This window comes from Gymnoscopelus microlampas (genome assembly GCF_963454915.1).
Source record: "Gymnoscopelus microlampas genome assembly, chromosome: 10".
Lineage (NCBI taxonomy): Eukaryota > Metazoa > Chordata > Actinopteri > Myctophiformes > Myctophidae > Gymnoscopelus > Gymnoscopelus microlampas.
In genome coordinates, this window is record NC_139947.1 from 461875 (window position 1) to 482099 (window position 20225).

The 20225-nt window shown below is 52.6% G+C and overlaps 1 protein-coding gene across 1 annotated transcript; it reads left to right on the plus strand.

The window, feature by feature from the left end:
• Nucleotides 1-18920: 18920 nt before the first annotated feature.
• LOC311053337 (3-hydroxyacyl-CoA dehydrogenase type-2-like) lies at nucleotides 18921-19740 on the plus strand (the record flags this gene model as incomplete). Its single annotated transcript, XM_084068804.1, has 1 exon — nucleotides 18921-19740. One exon carries the CDS (start codon nucleotides 18921-18923, stop codon nucleotides 19707-19709), a length of 789 nt encoding a protein of 262 aa, XP_083924930.1. The 3' UTR covers nucleotides 19710-19740.
• Between the last annotated feature and the right edge of the window lie 485 nt (nucleotides 19741-20225).

Here is a 20225-nt window from a genome sequence, read left to right on the forward strand (position 1 = left end):
CCACTGTCCCCTACCTAGCGAAACCATATAGCCGAGGGAAGAAGACAGTCCTCAGCGAGGAAACAAGACCCTGCTAACGGGCATTATAAATACTTTTGCAGCAGCGCTTGTACCACCAGGTACCTGCGGTCCGTAGGCCGCGGGACCCCCCGACTTATCGCCCGCCGAGGGGTGCTTAAGAGTGGGTCCGCGGGACCGGCCGGTGAGCCGGGTCCGACGCGCTAAGTCCATAATAGTCCCATGGGCGCGCGTCGGCGTTTGTACTACCAGGTCCACGCGGAGCTTTGGCCGCGGCCTGTCAGTCCACTTAACGCCCGCTGAGGGGTGCTTAAGAGTGGGTCCACGGGACCGCCTGGAGAGCCGGGTGTCCCCCGGAGGCGGGGGTCCCCCGGACCGGAGCCAGTACCCAGCCTCGGGGCTCCCTGGGCCGGGTCGAGGCCTCGCCGGGGGTCCCCGGTCCGAGTCTGACGGCTGTTTTTCTGGCTGTCGGAACTCCGGGGTGTCGGAGTAGCGAGGTGGATCCGTAGTGAGGCAGGCCATTTTTGTTTTATTTTAATCGCCTGAGGCAGGCCTATTTTGTTTTGTTTTTTCTCATCCCCATCCAGTCCCCACACACCCCCCCACCTTGTAGTGAGGCAGCGAGGCCCACTTGTCTTGAAGGGTGAGTGTTTGTGTGTGTGTATGTGTGTGTGTGTTTGTGTGTGTGTGATATATAAAAAATAAAAAAAACCCACATGGACTCTGCCTTGCCGTGGCGGATCCACCTCGCTACTCCGACACCCCGGAGTTCCGACAGCCAGAAAAACAGCCGTCAGACTCGGACCGGGGACCCCCGGCGAGGCCTCGACCCGGCCCAGGGAGCCCCGAGGCTGGGTACTGGCTCCGGTCCGGGGGACCCCCGCCTCCGGGGGACACCCGGCTCTCCAGGCGGTCCCGTGGACCCACTCTTAAGCACCCCTCAGCGGGCGTTAAGTGGACTGACAGGCCGCGGCCAAAGCTCCGCGTGGACCTGGTAGTACAAACGCCGACGCGCGCCCATGGGACTATTATGGACTTAGCGCGTCGGACCCGGCTCACCGGCCGGTCCCGCGGACCCACTCTTAAGCACCCCTCGGCGGGCGATAAGTCGGGGGGTCCCGCGGCCTACGGACCGCAGGTACCTGGTGGTACAAGCGCTGCTGCAAAAGTATTTATAATGCCCGTTAGCAGGGTCTTGTTTCCTCGCTGAGGACTGTCTTCTTCCCTCGGCTATATGGTTTCGCTAGGTAGGGGACAGTGGCAATCTCGTTCGGTTGATTCGGGCGCCCCCAAGGCATACGGATCTCCTCGCCAAAGGCGAGGCCGACCGCGGGGGGCCCTCGGGCGGTCTGTTGCAAGACAGGGGGAATCTCGTTCGAACAGCTCGGGCGCAGCCACTGCTGAGTTGCGGGACAGCCGGGGCGCCGGGCACGACCCACATAGATACGTAGCTGCTCGCAGGTTCATGTCAAGTTTCCCCACCCCCAACCCCATCAAGGTAACTTGCCTTGCGGGCGTACTATCGGGGACTCTGGTTTACCCAACTCCTGCGTGCACCACCTATGTGTTCTACACCCATATAAGGTACTGTCCCGGCGTGGGCACTTGGCAGTGCCTGCACGCCCAACTCAGACAGGTCTGCAGCGCCCTTTAAGACAAGCATATGCTACTGGCAGGATCAACCAGGTAGGCCTCCTGTTCCGCCGCGGACGTCGCGCCCAGCTGAGGCGCGCGCCGTGGGGTTGCCGGTCCGCGGAGCTTCCGCCCGAGGCCCCCCGCGAGAGGGGCGGGCGGCTCTCTCCCGGAGGCGTGCACTGCGACGGTCACCGCGGTCCGCCTTTACCACCCAGCCGGTCGAAAGCGTGTTACGGTGGATCGGCAGTCCATGGCCCGGTACGCAGCTGTTTGGTCGGTCGCCGGAGTACGCGACGCGGGCAGGGTTTGAGAAACGGAGTCTCCGGAGCGCGCCTTCGCGCCCCCGCTGCATACGGATCTCCTCGCCGAGCCCCGGTGAGGGGGCTCGAGGCCAGGCCGACAGCGGGGGCCCTCGGGCGGTCCGTGGCAGGACAGCTAGGGCAGACGGGGCGTCTCGGTCTCGCTAGGACGGGGTCGGCCGCGGAGGAGTGCGGAGAAGAGACCACCGAGGCCTCTCCGCACGTGGTTCCTCCGCGCCTGTTCGGGCCCGCAGGCTGCAAGCAGCATCCGCCGGAGCACACGAGGTGCCGGCGGGGCCCTTGCAAGAGGCGGGCTTCGTTTGCCAGTCGGTCAGTGGGTCCCGCGGTGGTGGTTCCACCACGGTTCCCGGGGGTCGCCGTGCCTAGCGACCCCCGGCAGGCCCTCCGTGCGGGCCTGCGTTCCGTCCCCAACGTCCGCACGCTGGTCCATAAACTCGTTCTGGGAAAAGTTGCCGAGACTACCGGGAGAGAATTTCAAAGGAGGGGGCCATGGCGGAGCCCAGGACCTCCTGGGCTCCAGAGACCTCCAGGGCGCCCGGCCGAGGCGGCGCGCCCGACCCGAGGCCTCTCTCTCGGCCCGGCCTCGGCGCCCGCACGCCGGTTCCATACACTCGAGCTGGCACGAGTTGCCGGTCTGCCCGGGAGAGAATTTCAAAGGAGGGGGCCACGGAATAGCCCATCTTCTCCCGGGCTCGCGGAGGAGCTCCAGGGCGCACGGCCGCCCGGCCGTGCCCGACCGGAGGCCTCTCTCTTCCCATACACCCGATGGCCACTGTGGCGTCCAATTTCCTGGTTCTTTCCCCCCTATCGGGGAGGGGGAAAGGGACCCATGGCCACCATCACCGGCGCCCGGCTCGGCCCGCCCGGGCGGCCCCGAGACGGAGCCTCGCCGTCGGCCCCAGCCTCGGCGTCCGCACGCCGGTTCCATACACTCGTTCTGGCAAAAGTGGCCGAGACTACCGGGAGACTTTTTCAAAGGAGGGAGGCAAGGGCGAGCCGGGCGCCTCCAGGGCCCCGGAGTGGGGACGGGGAGGTACCACGCGGAGATCCAGGACAAAGGGGCGCCTCGCGGCGCCCACACTGCCCCGGGACCATGCCCCGTTCTCGGGCATGGTCCCTAGCTATCCGCTGGCAAAAGTGGCCGAGACTCCCGAGAGAGAATTTCAAAGGAGGGAGCCATGGCGGAGCTCAGAGCTCCTTGGGAGCTCTGGACTCTGAAGAAATCCCGGCTTTTTTCCGAAAGCTCCAGGATTCGGGGCGTCTCGCCGCCCCGCCGCCACCCCAGGAGGGTGCCCCTTCGTGGGGCATGGTCCCTAGCTATCCGCTGGCAAAAGTGGCCGAGACTCCCGAGAGAGAATTTCAAAGGAGGGAGCCATGGCGGAGCTCAGAGCTCCTTGGGAGCTCTGGACTCTGAAGAAATCCCGGCTTTTTTCCGAAAGCTCCAGGATTCGGGGCGTCTCGCCGCCCCGCCGCCACCCCAGGAGGGTGCCCCTTCGTGGGGCATGGTCCCTAGCTATCCGCTGGCAAAAGTGGCCGAGACTCCCGAGAGAGAATTTCAAAGGAGGGAGCCATGGCGGAGCTCAGAGCTCCTTGGGAGCTCTGGACTCTGAAGAAATCCCGGCTTTTTTCCGAAAGCTCCAGGATTCGGGGCGTCTCGCCGCCCCGCCGCCACCCCAGGAGGGTGCCCCTTCGTGGGGCATGGTCCCTAGCTATCCGCTGGCAAAAGTGGCCGAGACTCCCGAGAGAGAATTTCAAAGGAGGGAGCCATGGCGGAGCTCAGAGCTCCTTGGGAGTTCTGGACTCTGAAGAAATCCCGGCTTTTTTCCGAAAGCTCCAGGATTCGGGGCGTCTCGCCGCCCCGCCGCCACCCCAGGAGGGTGCCCCTTCGTGGGGCATGGTCCCTAGCTATCCGCTGGCACCAGTGGCTGGGAGTCCCGGGAGAGAATTTCAAAGGAGGAGGCCGTGGCGGAACCCAGAGCTTCTTGGGAGCTCTGGACTCTGAAGAAATCCCGGCTTTTTTCCGAAAGCTCCAGGATCCGGGGCGTCTCGCCGCCCCGCCGCCACCCCAGGAGGGTGCCCCTTCGTGGGGCATGGTCCCTAGCTATCCGCTGGCAAAAGTGGCCGAGACTCCCGAGAGAGAATTTCAAAGGAGGGAGCCATGGCGGAGCTCAGAGCTCCTTGGGAGCTCTGGACTCTGAAGAAATCCCGGCTTTTTTCCGAAAGCTCCAGGATTCGGGGCGTCTCGCCGCCCCGCCGCCACCCCAGGAGGGTGCCCCTTCGTGGGGCATGGTCCCTAGCTATCCGCTGGCAAAAGTGGCCGAGACTCCCGAGAGAGAATTTCAAAGGAGGGAGCCATGGCGGAGCTCAGAGCTCCTTGGGAGCTCTGGACTCTGAAGAAATCCCGGCTTTTTTCCGAAAGCTCCAGGATTCGGGGCGTCTCGCCGCCCCGCCGCCACCCCAGGAGGGTGCCCCTTCGTGGGGCATGGTCCCTAGCTATCCGCTGGCACCAGTGGCTGGGAGTCCCGGGAGAGAATTTCAAAGGAGGAGGCCGTGGCGGAACCCAGAGCTTCTTGGGAGCTCTGGACTCTGAAGAAATCCCGGCTTTTTTCCGAAAGCTCCAGGATCCGGGGCGTCTCGCCGCCCCGCCGCCACCCCAGGAGGGTGCCCCTTCGTGGGGCATGGTCCCTAGCTATCCGCTGGCAAAAGTGGCCGAGACTCCCGAGAGAGAATTTCAAAGGAGGGAGCCATGGCGGAGCTCAGAGCTCCTTGGGAGCTCTGGACTCTGAAGAAATCCCGGCTTTTTTCCGAAAGCTCCAGGATCCGGGGCGTCTCGCCGCCCCGCCGCCACCCCAGGAGGGTGCCCCTTCGTGGGGCATGGTCCCTAGCTATCCGCTGGCAAAAGTGGCCGAGACTCCCGAGAGAGAATTTCAAAGGAGGGAGCCATGGCGGAGCTCAGAGCTCCTTGGGAGCTCTGGACTCTGAAGAAATCCCGGCTTTTTTCCGAAAGCTCCAGGATTTTAGCCCCAAAAAGAGCCGATCGACAAGCTCTTAGCGCCCGAAAAAGGTTGAGGTTTTCGGCCGGGGGTCCTCCAGGGGGTCCCCGGGGACCCCTGGAGCCCATGCCAGCACTCGGCGCGATTTTTCAATTTTTTGGAGAACCATGACTCGGGGCCCCTCCGGACCCGTCGCCTGCCCAGGACCCATGCCTCTGTCCTGGGCTACAACTACCCGATGGCACCGGTCGGCCTTCCGGGCCCCTGGAGGAAAAATGACGGAGGCAGGAAGGCTCATCCTGGCCTCCTCTAGGGCCCTGGGCACTTAGAAGAATTTTCGATTTTTTTCAGAGAACCAGGATTTCGGGCCCCTCGGCGCCCCGGCTCTGCCCCAGGATGGAGCCTCATCCCGGGCATGGTCCCTAGCTACCCGATGGCACCAGTCGGCCTTCCGGGCCCCTGGAGGAAAAATGACGGAGGCAGGAAGGGTCGTCCTGGCCTCCTCTAGGGCCCTGGGCACTTAGAAGAATTTTCGATTTTTTTCAGAGAACCAGGATTTGGGGCCCCTCGGCGCCCCGGCTCTGCCCCAGGATGGAGCCTCATCCCGGGCATGGTCCCTAGCTACCCGATGGCACCAGTCGGCCTTCCGGGCCCCTGGAGGAAAAATGACGGAGGCAGGAAGGGTCGTCCTGGCCTCCTCTAGGGCCCTGGGCACTTAGAAGAATTTTCGATTTTTTTCAGAGAACCAGGATTTCGGGCCCCTCGGCGCCCCGGCTCTGCCCCAGGATGGAGCCTCATCCCGGGCATGGTCCCTAGCTACCCGATGGCACCAGTCGGCGGTTCCCCCTGCCTTCCCCGCTCACACAGGGGAAGGGCCAGGGAGCCCAGTGCCTCGCGGCACACTGCCGGGTGAGCGCCCGCCCGCTCTACCTGCCCCGGGAGCCACCGTCCCTGGGCACGGAGGTGGTCCATGGACCCCCGATGGGGACCGGGGGACGCCGGTGGTATTGCGCCCCGCGGCCACCACAGGCCTACGCAGCCTTGTCGATCTGCTCTTTTTCGACGGCAGCACTTGGTTCTCTTCCACACTCACCACCAGGGACCCCTTCGGGCGGTCCCTGGGAGATTCCGGCTGTCGGAACTCCGGGGTGTCGGAGTAGCGAGGTGGATCCCCTCACTACAAGGTGGGGGGGTGTGTGGGGACCGGATGGGGATGAGAAAAAACAAAACAAAATAGGCCTGCCTCAGGCGACTAAAATAAAACAAAAATGGCCTGCCTCAGGCGACATAAAATAAAACAAAAAACAAAAGAAATTCTATTTCTGCAGCAGGATGTTCCTCCTGTGCCTGAAGGCGCGCAATGTCCTTACGGCGATCTCTCCCTCCATGCAGATGGTTAAGTATTCGGCATACGCCGCTGAGAGAGTCCCCTCGAGGGGAATGAGGGCCTCCTCCACCTCAGTCCACTTCTTTCTTGACCCGGCCGGGAGACAGAACGCCCTGTCCGGAAGAGGGTCCGTCTCCACGGCCGGGTCAAGTTCCTGAGGATCCTGCTCAGGCAGCGGCTCGGGGTCCTCTGGGTAGAGGCCCTCAACTACAACCTGGGGTTGTTGCTCCTCCTCCTTCTCCTCCTCCCCTTTCTCCTTTTTTTTCCTTGCCGCCCTCTCCGCGTCCGTCTCCATGCGATATGGTATGCCCTTCCCCAACTTGAACAGCTTCAAGAGGCCAAAGGTCCTGCACTCGAACTGGCTAAGCACGTGTAACCGCTGGAGTTCCAGTTGTGAATAACTCGACCGGAGCAAATACCCCCTCACCACCTTGTTCTCCAGGTATTCCCCGTTCATGTAGATGCCAGCACATGACACGAGGGTGAGGACGGTGGTCAGAGTATCCTGTTGTGCCTCGGAGGTGGAAAGTACATGGGAGCTGGGGAGCCTCCTCAGGACCTCTGGCATCCAGGGGAACCCCAGCTCCCTGAACCTTGCACACCTCCCTTCAAAAACCCCGTCCTCCTGGAGCCTGTCAATGACACGTGTGGTGTAGCTCGTCACCGGGAGGACGTCAGCGACCGGTGCCTCCCCCTCCTCGTGGATGATCCAATAATTTGGGGCATCCCAATGGGCGTTAACTCATAGCCCCACATACTGTAATAGAGGGAATAGACTTGATTAATTTAGCACTGCTCCAAACTGTGACAGCAAAGTTCTTCTGAGGTGTTAACAAAGCACAGGCCAAACATGAACAATTAATCAAACGTAAAACTCACCTTAGTGACCTCCAGAGGAAGAAGCGGCACTGCAACCAGGGGTTCGGTGAAGCGGGCGGCTGAAGGTAGGTGACGCGGGGACCCGGCGGATACCACCACAGTCGTTCCTCCTTTATAACGACCTTTTTCTGCCTGGGGTCATACCGGAAGACAGCGTTTCCCACCCACTCCTGCTGTTCCACTGGCAGCGTGGGCCTCCATTGCGTAGGCACCAGCTGCAAGGCACACACAATCATAGAAAGACACAGATGCCCACCATCATCAGAAATAGCACAAGATAGTAACATAATTCCAAATAATTATCACCCTATAAAGTAACTGTCAATATTGAATGTGCGTACCTCTGCACCAGTGGGGGTCCGTGGTGACGGCTGGGGCAGCGGGATTCGAGTCAAGCGCAGAGAGGGCTGTCTAGCCTGGATGAGGCTCTGGGATGGTGGTGCTCTTAGGGCGGCAGTTGGCCAGAGTTAAGGGTTAAGGTTAGAACAGCTAGCAGTTAGTGTTATCTGCCACGTACAGCTGCTTAGCTGTGACTCTCACCGGAGAGCATATCAATGGCATCAGAGACAGGCGATACTTTAGAAAGCACAATTAAAATTGACAATCTATTGAAAAGGAAGGCTATCCCAGCTATGCACATGAAAACAGATTGCAGGTGGAATCAATGGACGAAGGTATTCATTTAGAAATGGGTGAAACAGGGTGAGATGAAGATTAGTGCAGGTTGCAACAGAATAAGGGCAACTGATTACCCTACAGACATTTTAATTGAGATTAATTACAACTACAAATTATACAGAGAACAGAGCAACACATACTACGCCACAAATTTTTCACATGGGCCTTTTATAGCGCCACCAGGAGGCCGATTTGTGCAAAACACATTTTTGGACAGTACTCCTACAGATTTTGGCCAAAAATCCCACAAATCGGTACACAGTATCTCTATAGTCATTAAAAGAAACGGCTCATTTCAGATTTTTCATATTCCATCCTGATTGGTAAAAATTGTCTTCCAAAGTTTGCAGGAGTACTCCGTTTCGAACAAAATGCTTCAAATCATGAACACAGCATACAATTTCCGTGAAATTTTGCTCACACATTCCCATTAGGCCGAGGAAGAACTACCATTTGAAAATCTTCAAATCAGCCTCATGGTGGCGCTGCAACAGGCCGATTCGTGTTTTTACCTATAACTGCACCGATCAGTGTAAAACTTTGTATGCACACTCTCTAGAGACCAAGGAAAAACTTTTGTCACGCAAATAGGTACACATGATCTCTATAGTCATGTGATCAAGACGTATTTGTTTGATTTCATCCTGATTGGCTAACATTGACATGTAATGTTTGCAGGAGTGGCCCGTTTTGAACAAAATGCCGCAAATCATGAACGCAGCGTCCGGTTGTGGTGAAACTTTGAATGCACATTTGCACTATGTTGAGGAACAAATGCCACCCTTTTAACATTGGCCTGTTATAGCGCCACCAGCAGGTCAAATTTAACAAAACACATTTTTAGAACAAAATGCCTCAAATCATGCATGTAGTGTCCGATTGCCGTGCACGGCCTAAGAATAAATTGCACCTTTTTCACATTGGCCTATTATAGCGCCACCAGGAGGCCATAATAAATACCTGACCTGGCGGAGACTTGTGCTCCGAGGAGCACTTTTTCTAGTTAAACTTGAGTTTGTGATCCTCATGGATGGATTAACGTGAAAACGGGCTCTGTGCACAAAATCAGCGCCCTGCATTGCGTGCACACTATAGCACAAACACGCACACAGCACGCAAATTATATCCCTTTTTGGCATGGTAAATTAATTAGGTTTCGTTCTATACATGTGTACAGCTGTAGTTATTGTAGTGCCGGCTAACTGTGAAGAATGCAACTCAGGTCCAGACGGAAATCAATCAAAAGTAATATTTGTCTGGGCCCGAGTTACATTCTCTCCAGAAGTTAGTGCTGTAACCAAATCAGAAATGAATGGGTCGAATCAGATTTGAGATTTCAATGTCTAATTTTTCTTTTATATACAAAATATAGCCTACATTTGCAATCATGTCACGTTGCATTGTCAAGTGCAACAGAGCCCTATGGATACTGTATGATCATTTAAAATAAATATCATCCATTAAGACTACATGACGGCAGACCGTTTGTTTTAATTGACTGCATGCAGATTGAGTACAGTAGTTCTGAGCGTTTTTAAGTGGAAACACTTGACCGCTTTTGTTGCTGCTGGGTCTGTGGCATGTTCCTCATGACCTAAATGAGCAGTAAAAGTTGTGTTAAATACTTTCTATAATGTGTTGGGCAAGAAACAAGCGTCAGATTGTACTGTCAATTTCAAAATCACACACTATGGTAAATTATGTTAACAAGAAAGTTTCATTTTACACTAAGCATCTTTATCTTAGCATAGTACGTAAAATGAAAAAGTAAAGCTTCTTTCTTTTAAAAAGAACATTATGTTAAGCATCTTGATGTTAAACTAATTAGGCTTGTTTATTTTAGTCTATGCTCTTAAAGGTTTCAATGATGAACTGTCTTTAAACAAAATGTTCTGATGCGTTCATGTATTTTATTGTCTCCGCCAGGCCGAAAGGCATGGCGAGAGAGTATGTTTTTCCCCCTGTCTGTCCGTCCGTCCGTCTGTGACCAGCTAACCTCCGGCACCGTTGGCTTGATCGCAGCGAAACTGTGCACACACACTCCCTGGATGCCAATTCAGAACCTCTGCCCCAAATTTTTCTCATGGGCCTTTTATAGCGCCACCAGGAGGCTGATTTGGGCAAAACATATTTTTTGACAGTACTCCTACAAATTGCCAATTAGACCTGCTGGTGGCGCTATAACAGGCCAAAGTGAAAAAGGGTGGCATTTCTTCCTTGGCCTAGTGGGAATGTATTTGTGAAATTTCACGGAAATCGCAAGCTGCGTTCATGATTTGAGGCATTTTGTTCAAAACGGACCAATCCTGCAAATTTTGGAAGCCAACCTTAGCCAATGATGATGGAATATGGGAAATCGGACAGATCCATGTTGATCACATGACTATAGAGATACTGTGTACCGATTTGCATGACGTTTGGATTAAATCTGTAGGAGTAATATAAAAAAAAAGTGTTTTGCACAAATCGGCCTCCAGGTGGCGCTATAACAGGCCCATGTGAAAAATTTGAGGCAGAGGTTCTGAATTGGCATCCAGGGAGTGTGTGTGCACAGTTTCGCAGCGACAGGGCCAACGGTGCCGGAGATTAGCTGCTAACACACGGACAGGACACACACAGACGGACTGATGGTAAAACATACTATCTCGCCATGCCTTTCGGCCTGGCGGAGACAAACATTGATTTCATTTAATACAGTCTATATTATTTATTTGGGATAATTTTTAATACTTTGTTTTTAGGAAACATTGTTTGACACTGAATTGTGACTTCTCTATTTGTATACCTAACAAAGGGTTAACTAGAAACTGCATGTTCCACAATGCATTGCATCTAAACCGGATGTTGGAAAAGACCGGGAAAGTGTTGTTGTGATTCAGTGATGTTGAGCAATAGATACGTTCTGGAACGAGTCGGCGTCTCGCCCGGGAGACTTTTTCACAGGAGGGAGGCAGGGACGAGCCAGTTGCGGCGGTGCTTAATCGCCCTGTGCGTTCTTATCGCGAAGCCTCGCTTAAAGCACCTTTTTTGGTAAACTTTGTACGCCGTTTCATGGTTGCCCTCTAACGGTATCAGCTTCTCCTCCTCCTGGGTCCACTTCTTTTTGCTTCCGGCTGGCAAAAAAAAAGGCCTGTCCCGCAGGTTGGTGACTGTCTCCGTCTCGTCCAACCTTTGCAGGTCCTCCGGTTCGGCCTCCATGGGTTCGGTGTCCCCTCCTTCCAGCTCTTCCCCCTGCTCCTGCTGCTCCCCCTCCTTCCTCTTTTTTCCCCTTTCTTTTTCCGCCGCCTGGACCTCCTCCACTCTCCAGGGGATGCCAGGGGCCAGGCCGTAGAGCGGCTCAAACTTCCCCAAAGTCCTAATTGGGAGGTGGGATAAGATGTTCAAACTTTGCAACCATTTCTGGCTGCAGGGAGTCTCTTTCAGCAGCTTTTTGACTAGGGCATAATCCACAAACATTTTGTCCGCATAAAATGCAACCACTGACACCAGGGTCAGGGTGTCCACCAAACCGGTCATTTTTCTCGGGTCGCGCTCAGCGTCGGCCTTCAGCTTAGCTGGCAGACGGCGAAGGACCTCTGCCATCCAAGGGAACGGCCCGTTGTCCCAAACCGAGAAATTTTATCTGGAAAGACCAGTTTCCTGATGGTGAGGACATTCTCCCTGACCCTGGTGTCAAATGTCACAACTTGTTATATGTTGACTGAGGGTGGGGTCCCTGCCTTGTGGACCACAATGGGTGCAATACGTTAGTCCGACAGACCATTCCTCCGACAGCGCATGCCTCCGACGTTTACTCTACTAACCCTATACCTAACCCGAACCCTAACCCTAACCGCACGCGGATGCCACATAGTCGGAGAAATGGGATGTCGGACTTACGTATGCCTCCCGACCACAATGAGGCCCGGCGCGTCCCAAAGGGCGTTGTAGAGGCGCCCCTTGGTCCAGTATACTGGCCCCACAGTGGTGGAATGAACTTCCCACTGATGTCAGGACAGCAGAGTCACTGCCCATCTTTCGCCGCAGGCTGAAAACCCACCTCTTCAGGAAACACTATCCTTCCTCTTTGCCTGGCCTACTTGTTGTTAACTAGTTGTACGAACTCTTGTTTTATTTTTGTATTGTTTTATTGGATCTTGTTTAGTCGATACACTTATTTGTTTTAGCTCGTGCTCATTTGATTTTGCCATTTTTGTCTCATCTGTTTAAGAAAGTAGGTAGCTGATATATTGCACTTTTACCTTAGCGCTAGGTATACTCTTAGTTGCTTGTTTTTGCAGGAAATGTACTTAAAACTTCTGGTGATTAGTAGTTTTCGTTCCCTACCTATGTTGAATACACTTATTGTAAGTCGCTTTGGATAAAAGCGTCTGCTAAATGACTGTAATGTAATGTAATGTATATTGTGTACGGGAAAAAAATCAGTATGAGCTCATGGAACCCTGCTATAAGAAGGGCCTTGGTGTCCCTGTCCCGCCTTTTTACCTTGACCACCTCCACGGCCCGCCCGAAGGTGTGGCCAAGGGCGCAAGTGGGCCAGGTGACCCAAGACCTGGTCTGCCAACGCTTCATATGTCATGGTGTCCTTCAGGTCCTCCATCCGTGCTCCACCTGACCCTACTCCCCCCTGGAAGAGGGCCAGGTCGACCGTCCCGCAGAGGTCCTGAAGGAGCACCATCACAACTCTGTCCCAGGACACGACGCTGTCTACCAGACGCCAAAGTTTGAGGATCATGCCCTGTGTGGAGTAGCGTTCCACCCAGTTGGACAGGGGCGGGCAGTTTGTGTTATCGGCAGTGGCCGCGGACCAATGTGGCAAGGCCAAGAATCCACTGAGCCTGGAGGAACTGTTCCAGTGGACAGTCGAGGTCCCCAGGGTGGAAGTGTAGTGATGGTCCAATGGGGACCTCGGTTGCCCGTGGAACAGTTCCTCCAGGGCCAGCTCGTACTGATAGGACCGCCACACTGCGTCGAACCCACCGACATGGACATTTGAATCCAGCAGGATGGAGAGGGTGTTCAGCAGATGCCCGCCCACCAGCCTGCACAGTGACGACAGTCCCTGCTCCTCCACATTTGCAAAGGGAATGAGCATGGGCTCCTGGGCGAGGAGGGCCATCAGGCTCTCCTCGTCCAGGAAGTCCGCTGCCGCAAGGCTGGAGGGGATGCTGCCAGTGTCCATACGGACCACCCCCTCCAGCCTTGCGGCCAGCTGGACTCCCATCTTGTTAACTAGGTCCCTAAAGTGCGCCAGATAACCTTGCGCCCTCCTGACCATGGCCGCCCCCACATCAGCCCTCTGCAGCTCCACGCAGACAATCACCCCCGACACCGGATGTTTATAAAACGGAGTCTGATGTCGGTGGGGACCGTCTGCGTTGAGCTGCAGAAAGGTCACGGTCCCTCCATTAGGGTTCACCACCTTTTTCAGGGCCGCGGTGTGGTCCATCACGTGGTGGTCGAGGGGGGATTGGTAGTTGCCCCCCTCGTGGATGGTGTATGGCGTGTACATACTGCCCGTGCTTGGAGCCACGCGGTGGATTCCGGTGTGTGACCAGAGCAGGTCCACCGACTCCCGTCGAGCCACCACGGACACTCCCACATGCACGGACACTGCCAGCACAGTGTCCATGAGGGCCTCATGCAGGAGGTCCGTGAGCTTGACGGGAGCCGGTGACTTCTGCCCCATCTGGCTCAAATAGATCATGATGTGGGTGCCCGGTAGGGTCTCCACAGTGGCAATCGCTCTGTCCAACACCTCCAGGATGAATGCTTGGTCATTCCCGACCAGGTGAAACCTGGCCAGGTCTGTGAGTATGTTGGCCTGGAGTGTTGGCCGCCTCTTTTCCCCCAGGGTAAGGGTCTCCAGTTCAATTTCCATGACCAGGGCCATGTCGCGCTAGACCGCAAAGCAGCGCGACATGGCCCCCCTGTGGGAGGATAAATATCCGCTAGCCCTGTTAGGGTCAGAGGGGACCAACGCCCACTGGAGCCGCCACTCACCATCCACGTACCCCAAGAGTGGACCCGTGCAAGGGTCGTGCTGGGGGAGTGCTGCCTTTTCCTTGACCTCCTCTCCACCTTTTCACATTCAGGGCTAGATGCCATGGAGGAGAAAGAACAGGAAAAGTAATACATTTGAAAAATATATGTTTTTCATATGTTGAACTTTTTTCTTTTTTTTTTTACAAACATGATGTCAAGGCTTAGCAACGGCGTAGCATTCGCATGCAATGGGTAAAACTCCTCTGAGGCCAGGGGGGCTATATCTGTTCGGCGTGAGTTTACAATTGCGGGTGTGTTATTTTTTTTTGGGCGGCCATTGATTGTCTGAGCGAATAGAGGGTAGCAAGCCGATCACGCTGATATATTTCTTTTCTCTGTATGATGCCGGGAAGTGGGTTAAACTACGTTTTTAAGTCTTTACCCAGAATGCATTGTGCTGAAAACAAACTACATTTGAGCGTATCTCTGCAACGGTACATCCGTTTTGAGAATTTTTTTGTTCTACTTCTTCTATAAGACCTCCCCTGTCTGCTCGTATTTGTGTTTGATTTTTACGATGCCAGCGTTAGCGGTTGATAACGAGTGTAATAACACATATTCCTTAATATCGAATGAACCGTTAAATCTTTTTTAGAAATATCAACTCTCACGTGATCTGGGACCTCCCCTCTACCTAACCAACACTTCGTTTGGTTCCCGGCGGTAGTTATTTTTCGCCTAACAGTAATATGCTCTCCTATATTGTTTGCTACGCCAACGCACGCTAACGCGGGCAGTTTGTCCGATCACGTGGGTGAAAGAATTTTGAAAAACGGACCAGTGATCAGGGAGAAAGTAGCTAATGTAACTAGCATGACTGTTTACTTAAACGACGAACCCTAATGCAGGCAGTTAGCTAACTACCAACGGGCTTCGTTGTGGAGAGGAGGTCTGTCCGATCACGTGGGTGAAAGAATTTTGAAAAACGGACCAACGGTCACAGAGATAACAGTTAATTTAGTTACTTCCTGGTTCACTTCACTTCACTTCCTGTTTTTTTTCAAACAGGGAGTGGCCTAATTTTATTTTTCGCAGATTCTCTGCATGTTTTTGAGCAATTCATGTCATGGGGAGTATTCCCCCAGACCACCCTAAATGGGTGGTCTGGGGGATGTTTTACGAGGATTTTTAAAACTTATCGTTATCGAGATATAACGCTTTATTACGCAAAAAAAGTTGAGATTTGAAACAGCCAATTAAGGCAAACCGTAAAGCCGTGTTATATGGGCGGGTTTGGGGCGTCGCGCTGATTTAGAATCTGTTTTTTATTTTATTTATTTTTTATTTTTCAAATTTTAAACACTTTTTCACTATTATCTGGGCAGTTAGGGGGGCGCCCAAACAATCCGACAAGGAATTATTGATCAGCTCCTCAACACGGGAGTAGTAGTTTAATCTCTGCCTGTCCAACGGTACAACCCGCAGGACAATCGGACATTGGGAGGTTGATTAATTACAAAATTACTGTACCATTTCGATTATTTTTCAAAAATTGGGTTAAAGTGCTCAGACTTCGCCTACCCCCCCCCCCCCCCCAAACAGGACACTCTGAACAACTCTTGTATTGGACAATGATGCCTATAATGCCTGGAAAGTGGTTAGATCTCTTGTTGTAGTCGTAAAACATCACAGATCGGCAATTTAAGTAGTCAAACGTGTCCAAAAGACCCCCAAACTTCGCCTACCCCCCAAAATAGGGCACTGTGAACAACTTTTGTATTGGACATAATTGCCTATAATGCCTAGAAAGACCCCAAAACCTGACCCCAAGAAACACCCAGAAAACATATATTGCACCAAAACGTCAAACATTTTTGGCTGTAGATGTGTCCTATAGAGGCCGATATTATCATGATTACATCAATCAATCAATCAGTCACAAGTGGTACCATTGGAATCGCCCAAGGGTCTAGTTTACTCCAATCTCGGAACCCAGAGACTAACTGAAAAGGAAAAACAGCGACCTCTGCTGTTCGTTCCTCCTCAGTTATACTCTGGGACAATGCCGACGCAGCACATGTGCGCAAGGAAACTGGGGTTTAAGTCTGCCTTCACCGCTCCACTTCCGGGTGGTGCGACTACGTTTTCATTCCCACTAACAATATTTCTACACGGAACACTAACACCACTTCTCCCAGAGAACATGGATCGTTTTGGTTATAAGCCCACTTGTTTCTATGATGAAAGAGTAAGTTCAAATGTGAATATCTTTCCGTGGTTTTGTCTGCTCCACGGACGCTATTGTTAAATTAGTTTCGGTTAGTTTCCAGTACGGAAGGATCGACGGACACGTGAATCCCACCCACTACATTTGATTGGGTAAAGCGCGGCCTGCTTCCTGATCTGAAGGCACAGTGGCCCTCATTTATCAATGCAGCGTATAAACCGGCGTATATTTTTCCATATATTCGGCCGTACACCAACGTCGAAGTCACATTTATCAACGCATCCTACATAGCTGATCCGAGTTTACACTTGGTCCCAGCGTTGATAAATGTCACGGCTGAAACGAGCGTCATTTAAATAACACGCCCCCTTAAATATTCTCAAAACGCCCCGATTTTACGACATGAAGACGAACCAGAATACGACCAAAGACATGAAAAGCCAATAAGAAATAGCTTCCCTCGCTCGCCTCGCCGCACACGCCCCTCTCTCTCTCTCTCTCTCTCTCTCTCTCTCTCTCTCTCTCTCTCTCTCTCTCTCTCTCTCTCTCTCTCTCTCTCTCTCTCTCTCTCTCTCTCTCTCTCTCTCTCTCTCTCTCTCTCTCTCTCTCTCTCTCTCTCTCTCTCTCTCTCTCTCTCTCACACACACACATACACGGCCGCCCAGCTGTGTTTTTTGTGTTTTTCATGTTATCCGTACCGTAGCGGTTGTCACGTAGGCTTGTAGCCTACATGACACGTAGGCTTGTAGCCTACATGAAAGACTTATTATGATACCAATCACATCAAGGAATACGTTTGTACATTAATGTATTTAACCCATACCGAGCAGTGTGCGTTCGGGTTACACTGAAATAAAGCCGTCATGTAGGCTATTCCCATTTCCCAGTGAGGCTCGGACCGTCGGATGGGCGAGTCCCGTCCCGCTCCGCATTAATGAGAGATAGCCTGGAGAGAACATTAATGAATGAAGGCTGGTGTGTGTTGAACCATGGGTCAAATGTCTGATCTCCCGGTGGCCATGAAAATATAACAGCAGCGCCGTTGCACCGGCAGAAGCGCTGTATATTTTGAAAATAGCAGATCTACAAGCTCACAACGCGTGGCGATGCAACGCTGGCTTGTGAGCTTGTATATCTGCTATTTTCAATGTAGCCAGATCTACAATCTTATCTGAATGACTGTTAAAGCAAAAGCAGTTTGTTTAAATTACTTTATATAAAATGTTATATTTTCACAGCGATTATTTATTAGTGTAGATATACATTTTGGAGTGGATTATGTGTCTAGATGCCTGTCAGACAGTCAGACAATGTTGGTCTGCAGGTCTAGAATGGAATAAACGGGCGCAGCCAACGTCAACAACTGGTCTCGACCAGACGTGAGATCTCAGCGTAAAGTAGGATTAAGCCCACGTCAGGATATATTGATAAATGCCGAAAGGTGCGGTGATCACGCCGTACGCTCATTATTCGGGCTGCACCGCGTTGATAAATGAGGGCCAGTGTGTACACGTTCTGACGAACCTTCAGGACAGATTCCAACGCAGTGCAGAATCTGTTCTTGAGAGATTAAGTTTACTCAGACACTTTCATCTAGCTGAACAATGAAATAGTCTAGGAGCTAGTGCCCGTTGACCGAGGTGACTGAAATTTTACATTTTTAGGGTCAGAGATGTTCTTTTAGGGTTGGTTCCTTGTGTGGGTATCCATTTGAAAAAGGGTTGACGTGACCTTGTAGGTCTTGAGCGTAAGAATTTTCTGAGATGTGAATCGAGTGAAATAGAGCTTGTTTTCAGTTTTCATAGATATTGATTTTAAAAGCATTAAATATGGTAATTTTGAGAAATTTCATAAAATGGCCGCCTCGGCCATTCAACGGACCATATCTCCGGTTTGACATAGTCTGGAGCTTAGGAACAGATACTGGAGTAAACTAGACGTTGCCCCGCATCTTTTGCTTACCTTGACTTCCCTTCGTACCTCACGGTATAGCCACAAGGTGGCGCTGTGTTTTCTCAAAAAATGACATTTTTGACCCCCCCCCAAAAAAAAAACTAGAATCTGCCAACCATCCTCTATTTTTGGCTAAAGTTCTCCTCAGAAAAGGGATGCTAGTATTTTTGGCTAAAGTTCTCCTCAGAAAAGGGATGCTAGGGTTCTAGTGGTTAAGGTAATAAAAAAAAATCATATCACACAAAGATTTGGGGGACCCCTTGTAGTAGCTCTGAGGAACCCCTAGGGGTCCCAGACCCCCTGTTGAAGACCCCTGATCCCCAGAGCTCCATATATGGAGCCTACAGAGACATCCAGTGCTGACATCATGCTAATGTAAAACTCCATGTACGGATATGGATGACTCATCGTGACATCAGTGACATGTTGCGAGCATCCAGCCAAGCACTATATAAAGGCCAGATTCAGTCCGTGTTACACAGGGTCTACCACTATCCTTAAGACTAGAAACTTTAGGATCATCGACCAGCTTCCACCTGGAGAGAATCCAGCAACCTCTGTACGAGCCAGGATATTTGGCCTTACAACCCAAATACCTCAATCAACATTACATCAAAAAAGTATATAAAAATTAGTTGGAGAGTTTCTCATTTTCCAACCTCGTGACACTGATTGTTTGTACCTCCATGTGAGCTCAGCTCCAGAATCAGAAGCTGGTGATTGGACGTGAGGAGCTAGATATCCTTAAGGAGAAAGTTGAATCGCTAGCTCAACAGTATGAACAACAACGGCTTACAGTAAGACACACACACACACACACACACACACACACACACACAGCGTAAATGAACATGACGAACCTTAGGAGTATCAAGGGTATGGTGGGGCTGGTGACAGGCGGGCCATCTGGACTGGGACGGGCCACTGTAGAACGACTAGTGCAGCATGGGGCATCTGCTGTGATCCTTGACCTCCCTTCTTCTGATGGACAAGCCCTAGCAGCCAGTCTTGGAGACCGCTGTGCCTTTGCACCAGCAGATGTGACTTCAGAAGCAGATGTGGCTTCAGCTGTTGCTCTGGCTAGGGAGAAGTTTGGAAAGCTGGACTTGGCAGTTAACTGTGCCGGCATCGCCGTGGCTGTCAAGACTTTCAACTTTAAGAAGGACATCCCTCATAGCCTGGAGGACTTTCAACGTGTCATCACTGTGAACATTGGAGGGACCTTTAATGTGATTCGCCTAGCAGTTGGGGCGATGGGAAAGAACGAGCCAGATGCGGACGGACACAGAGGCTGCATCATCAACACTGCAAGTGTTGCAGCATTTGATGGACAGGTGGGTCAGGCAGCGTATTCGGCCTCCAAGGGTGGAATTGTTGGGATGACCCTACCCATCGCAAGAGATCTAGCACCCATGGGCATCAGAGTGGTCACCATAGCACCCGGTCTGTTCTCCACACCTCTCCTGGCTGGCCTTCCAGAAAAGGTTTGTTCATTCCTGGCTCGCCAAGTGCCCTTCCCTTCACGCCTAGGAGACCCTGCGGAGTTTGCCCACATGGTGACATCATTGGCAGAGAATCCCATGATCAATGGAGAGGTTATCAGACTAGATGGCGCGATCCGCATGCAACCCTGAGTGTGTGTTGGCTTATGGAAAGTTGGGTTGGTTTGACCCCAAGTTCATCTTTAGCCACTGCCCTTAACACTCTCGTGACGATTTTGAGAATTTAAAGTGGATTATCTTCTCTCATGAAGCTCCGAGGAAGTTCCCCTTTCATGACTTTTCCTAACTATTTGATTCAAATCATCTCAAATCATCAACACAACTGCAAAGCCCTTTTTTCAATTTCAACAAATCTCCGCTTATTAATAGCGTTTATGTGTCAAACAATGGGACATCACACTGCGCAGTCACACTAAGCAGGGTTGCCACGTTTCGTGCGAGAAACAAGCAGCAAGGTCTATGAAAACAATCCCAAACAAAGCGCGACCTACAAGCAACAAGGTTTACGAAAAGAATCAGCACATCAGCACTGGGGGCCACATTCCATTCACTATGTTCCGTTCACCGCAGCACAACAACAGCGAGCACTGTTGCTGTCTGGTTCGCGGTTCCGTGGTGTGTGTGTGTGTGTGGGGGGGGGGATGGGAG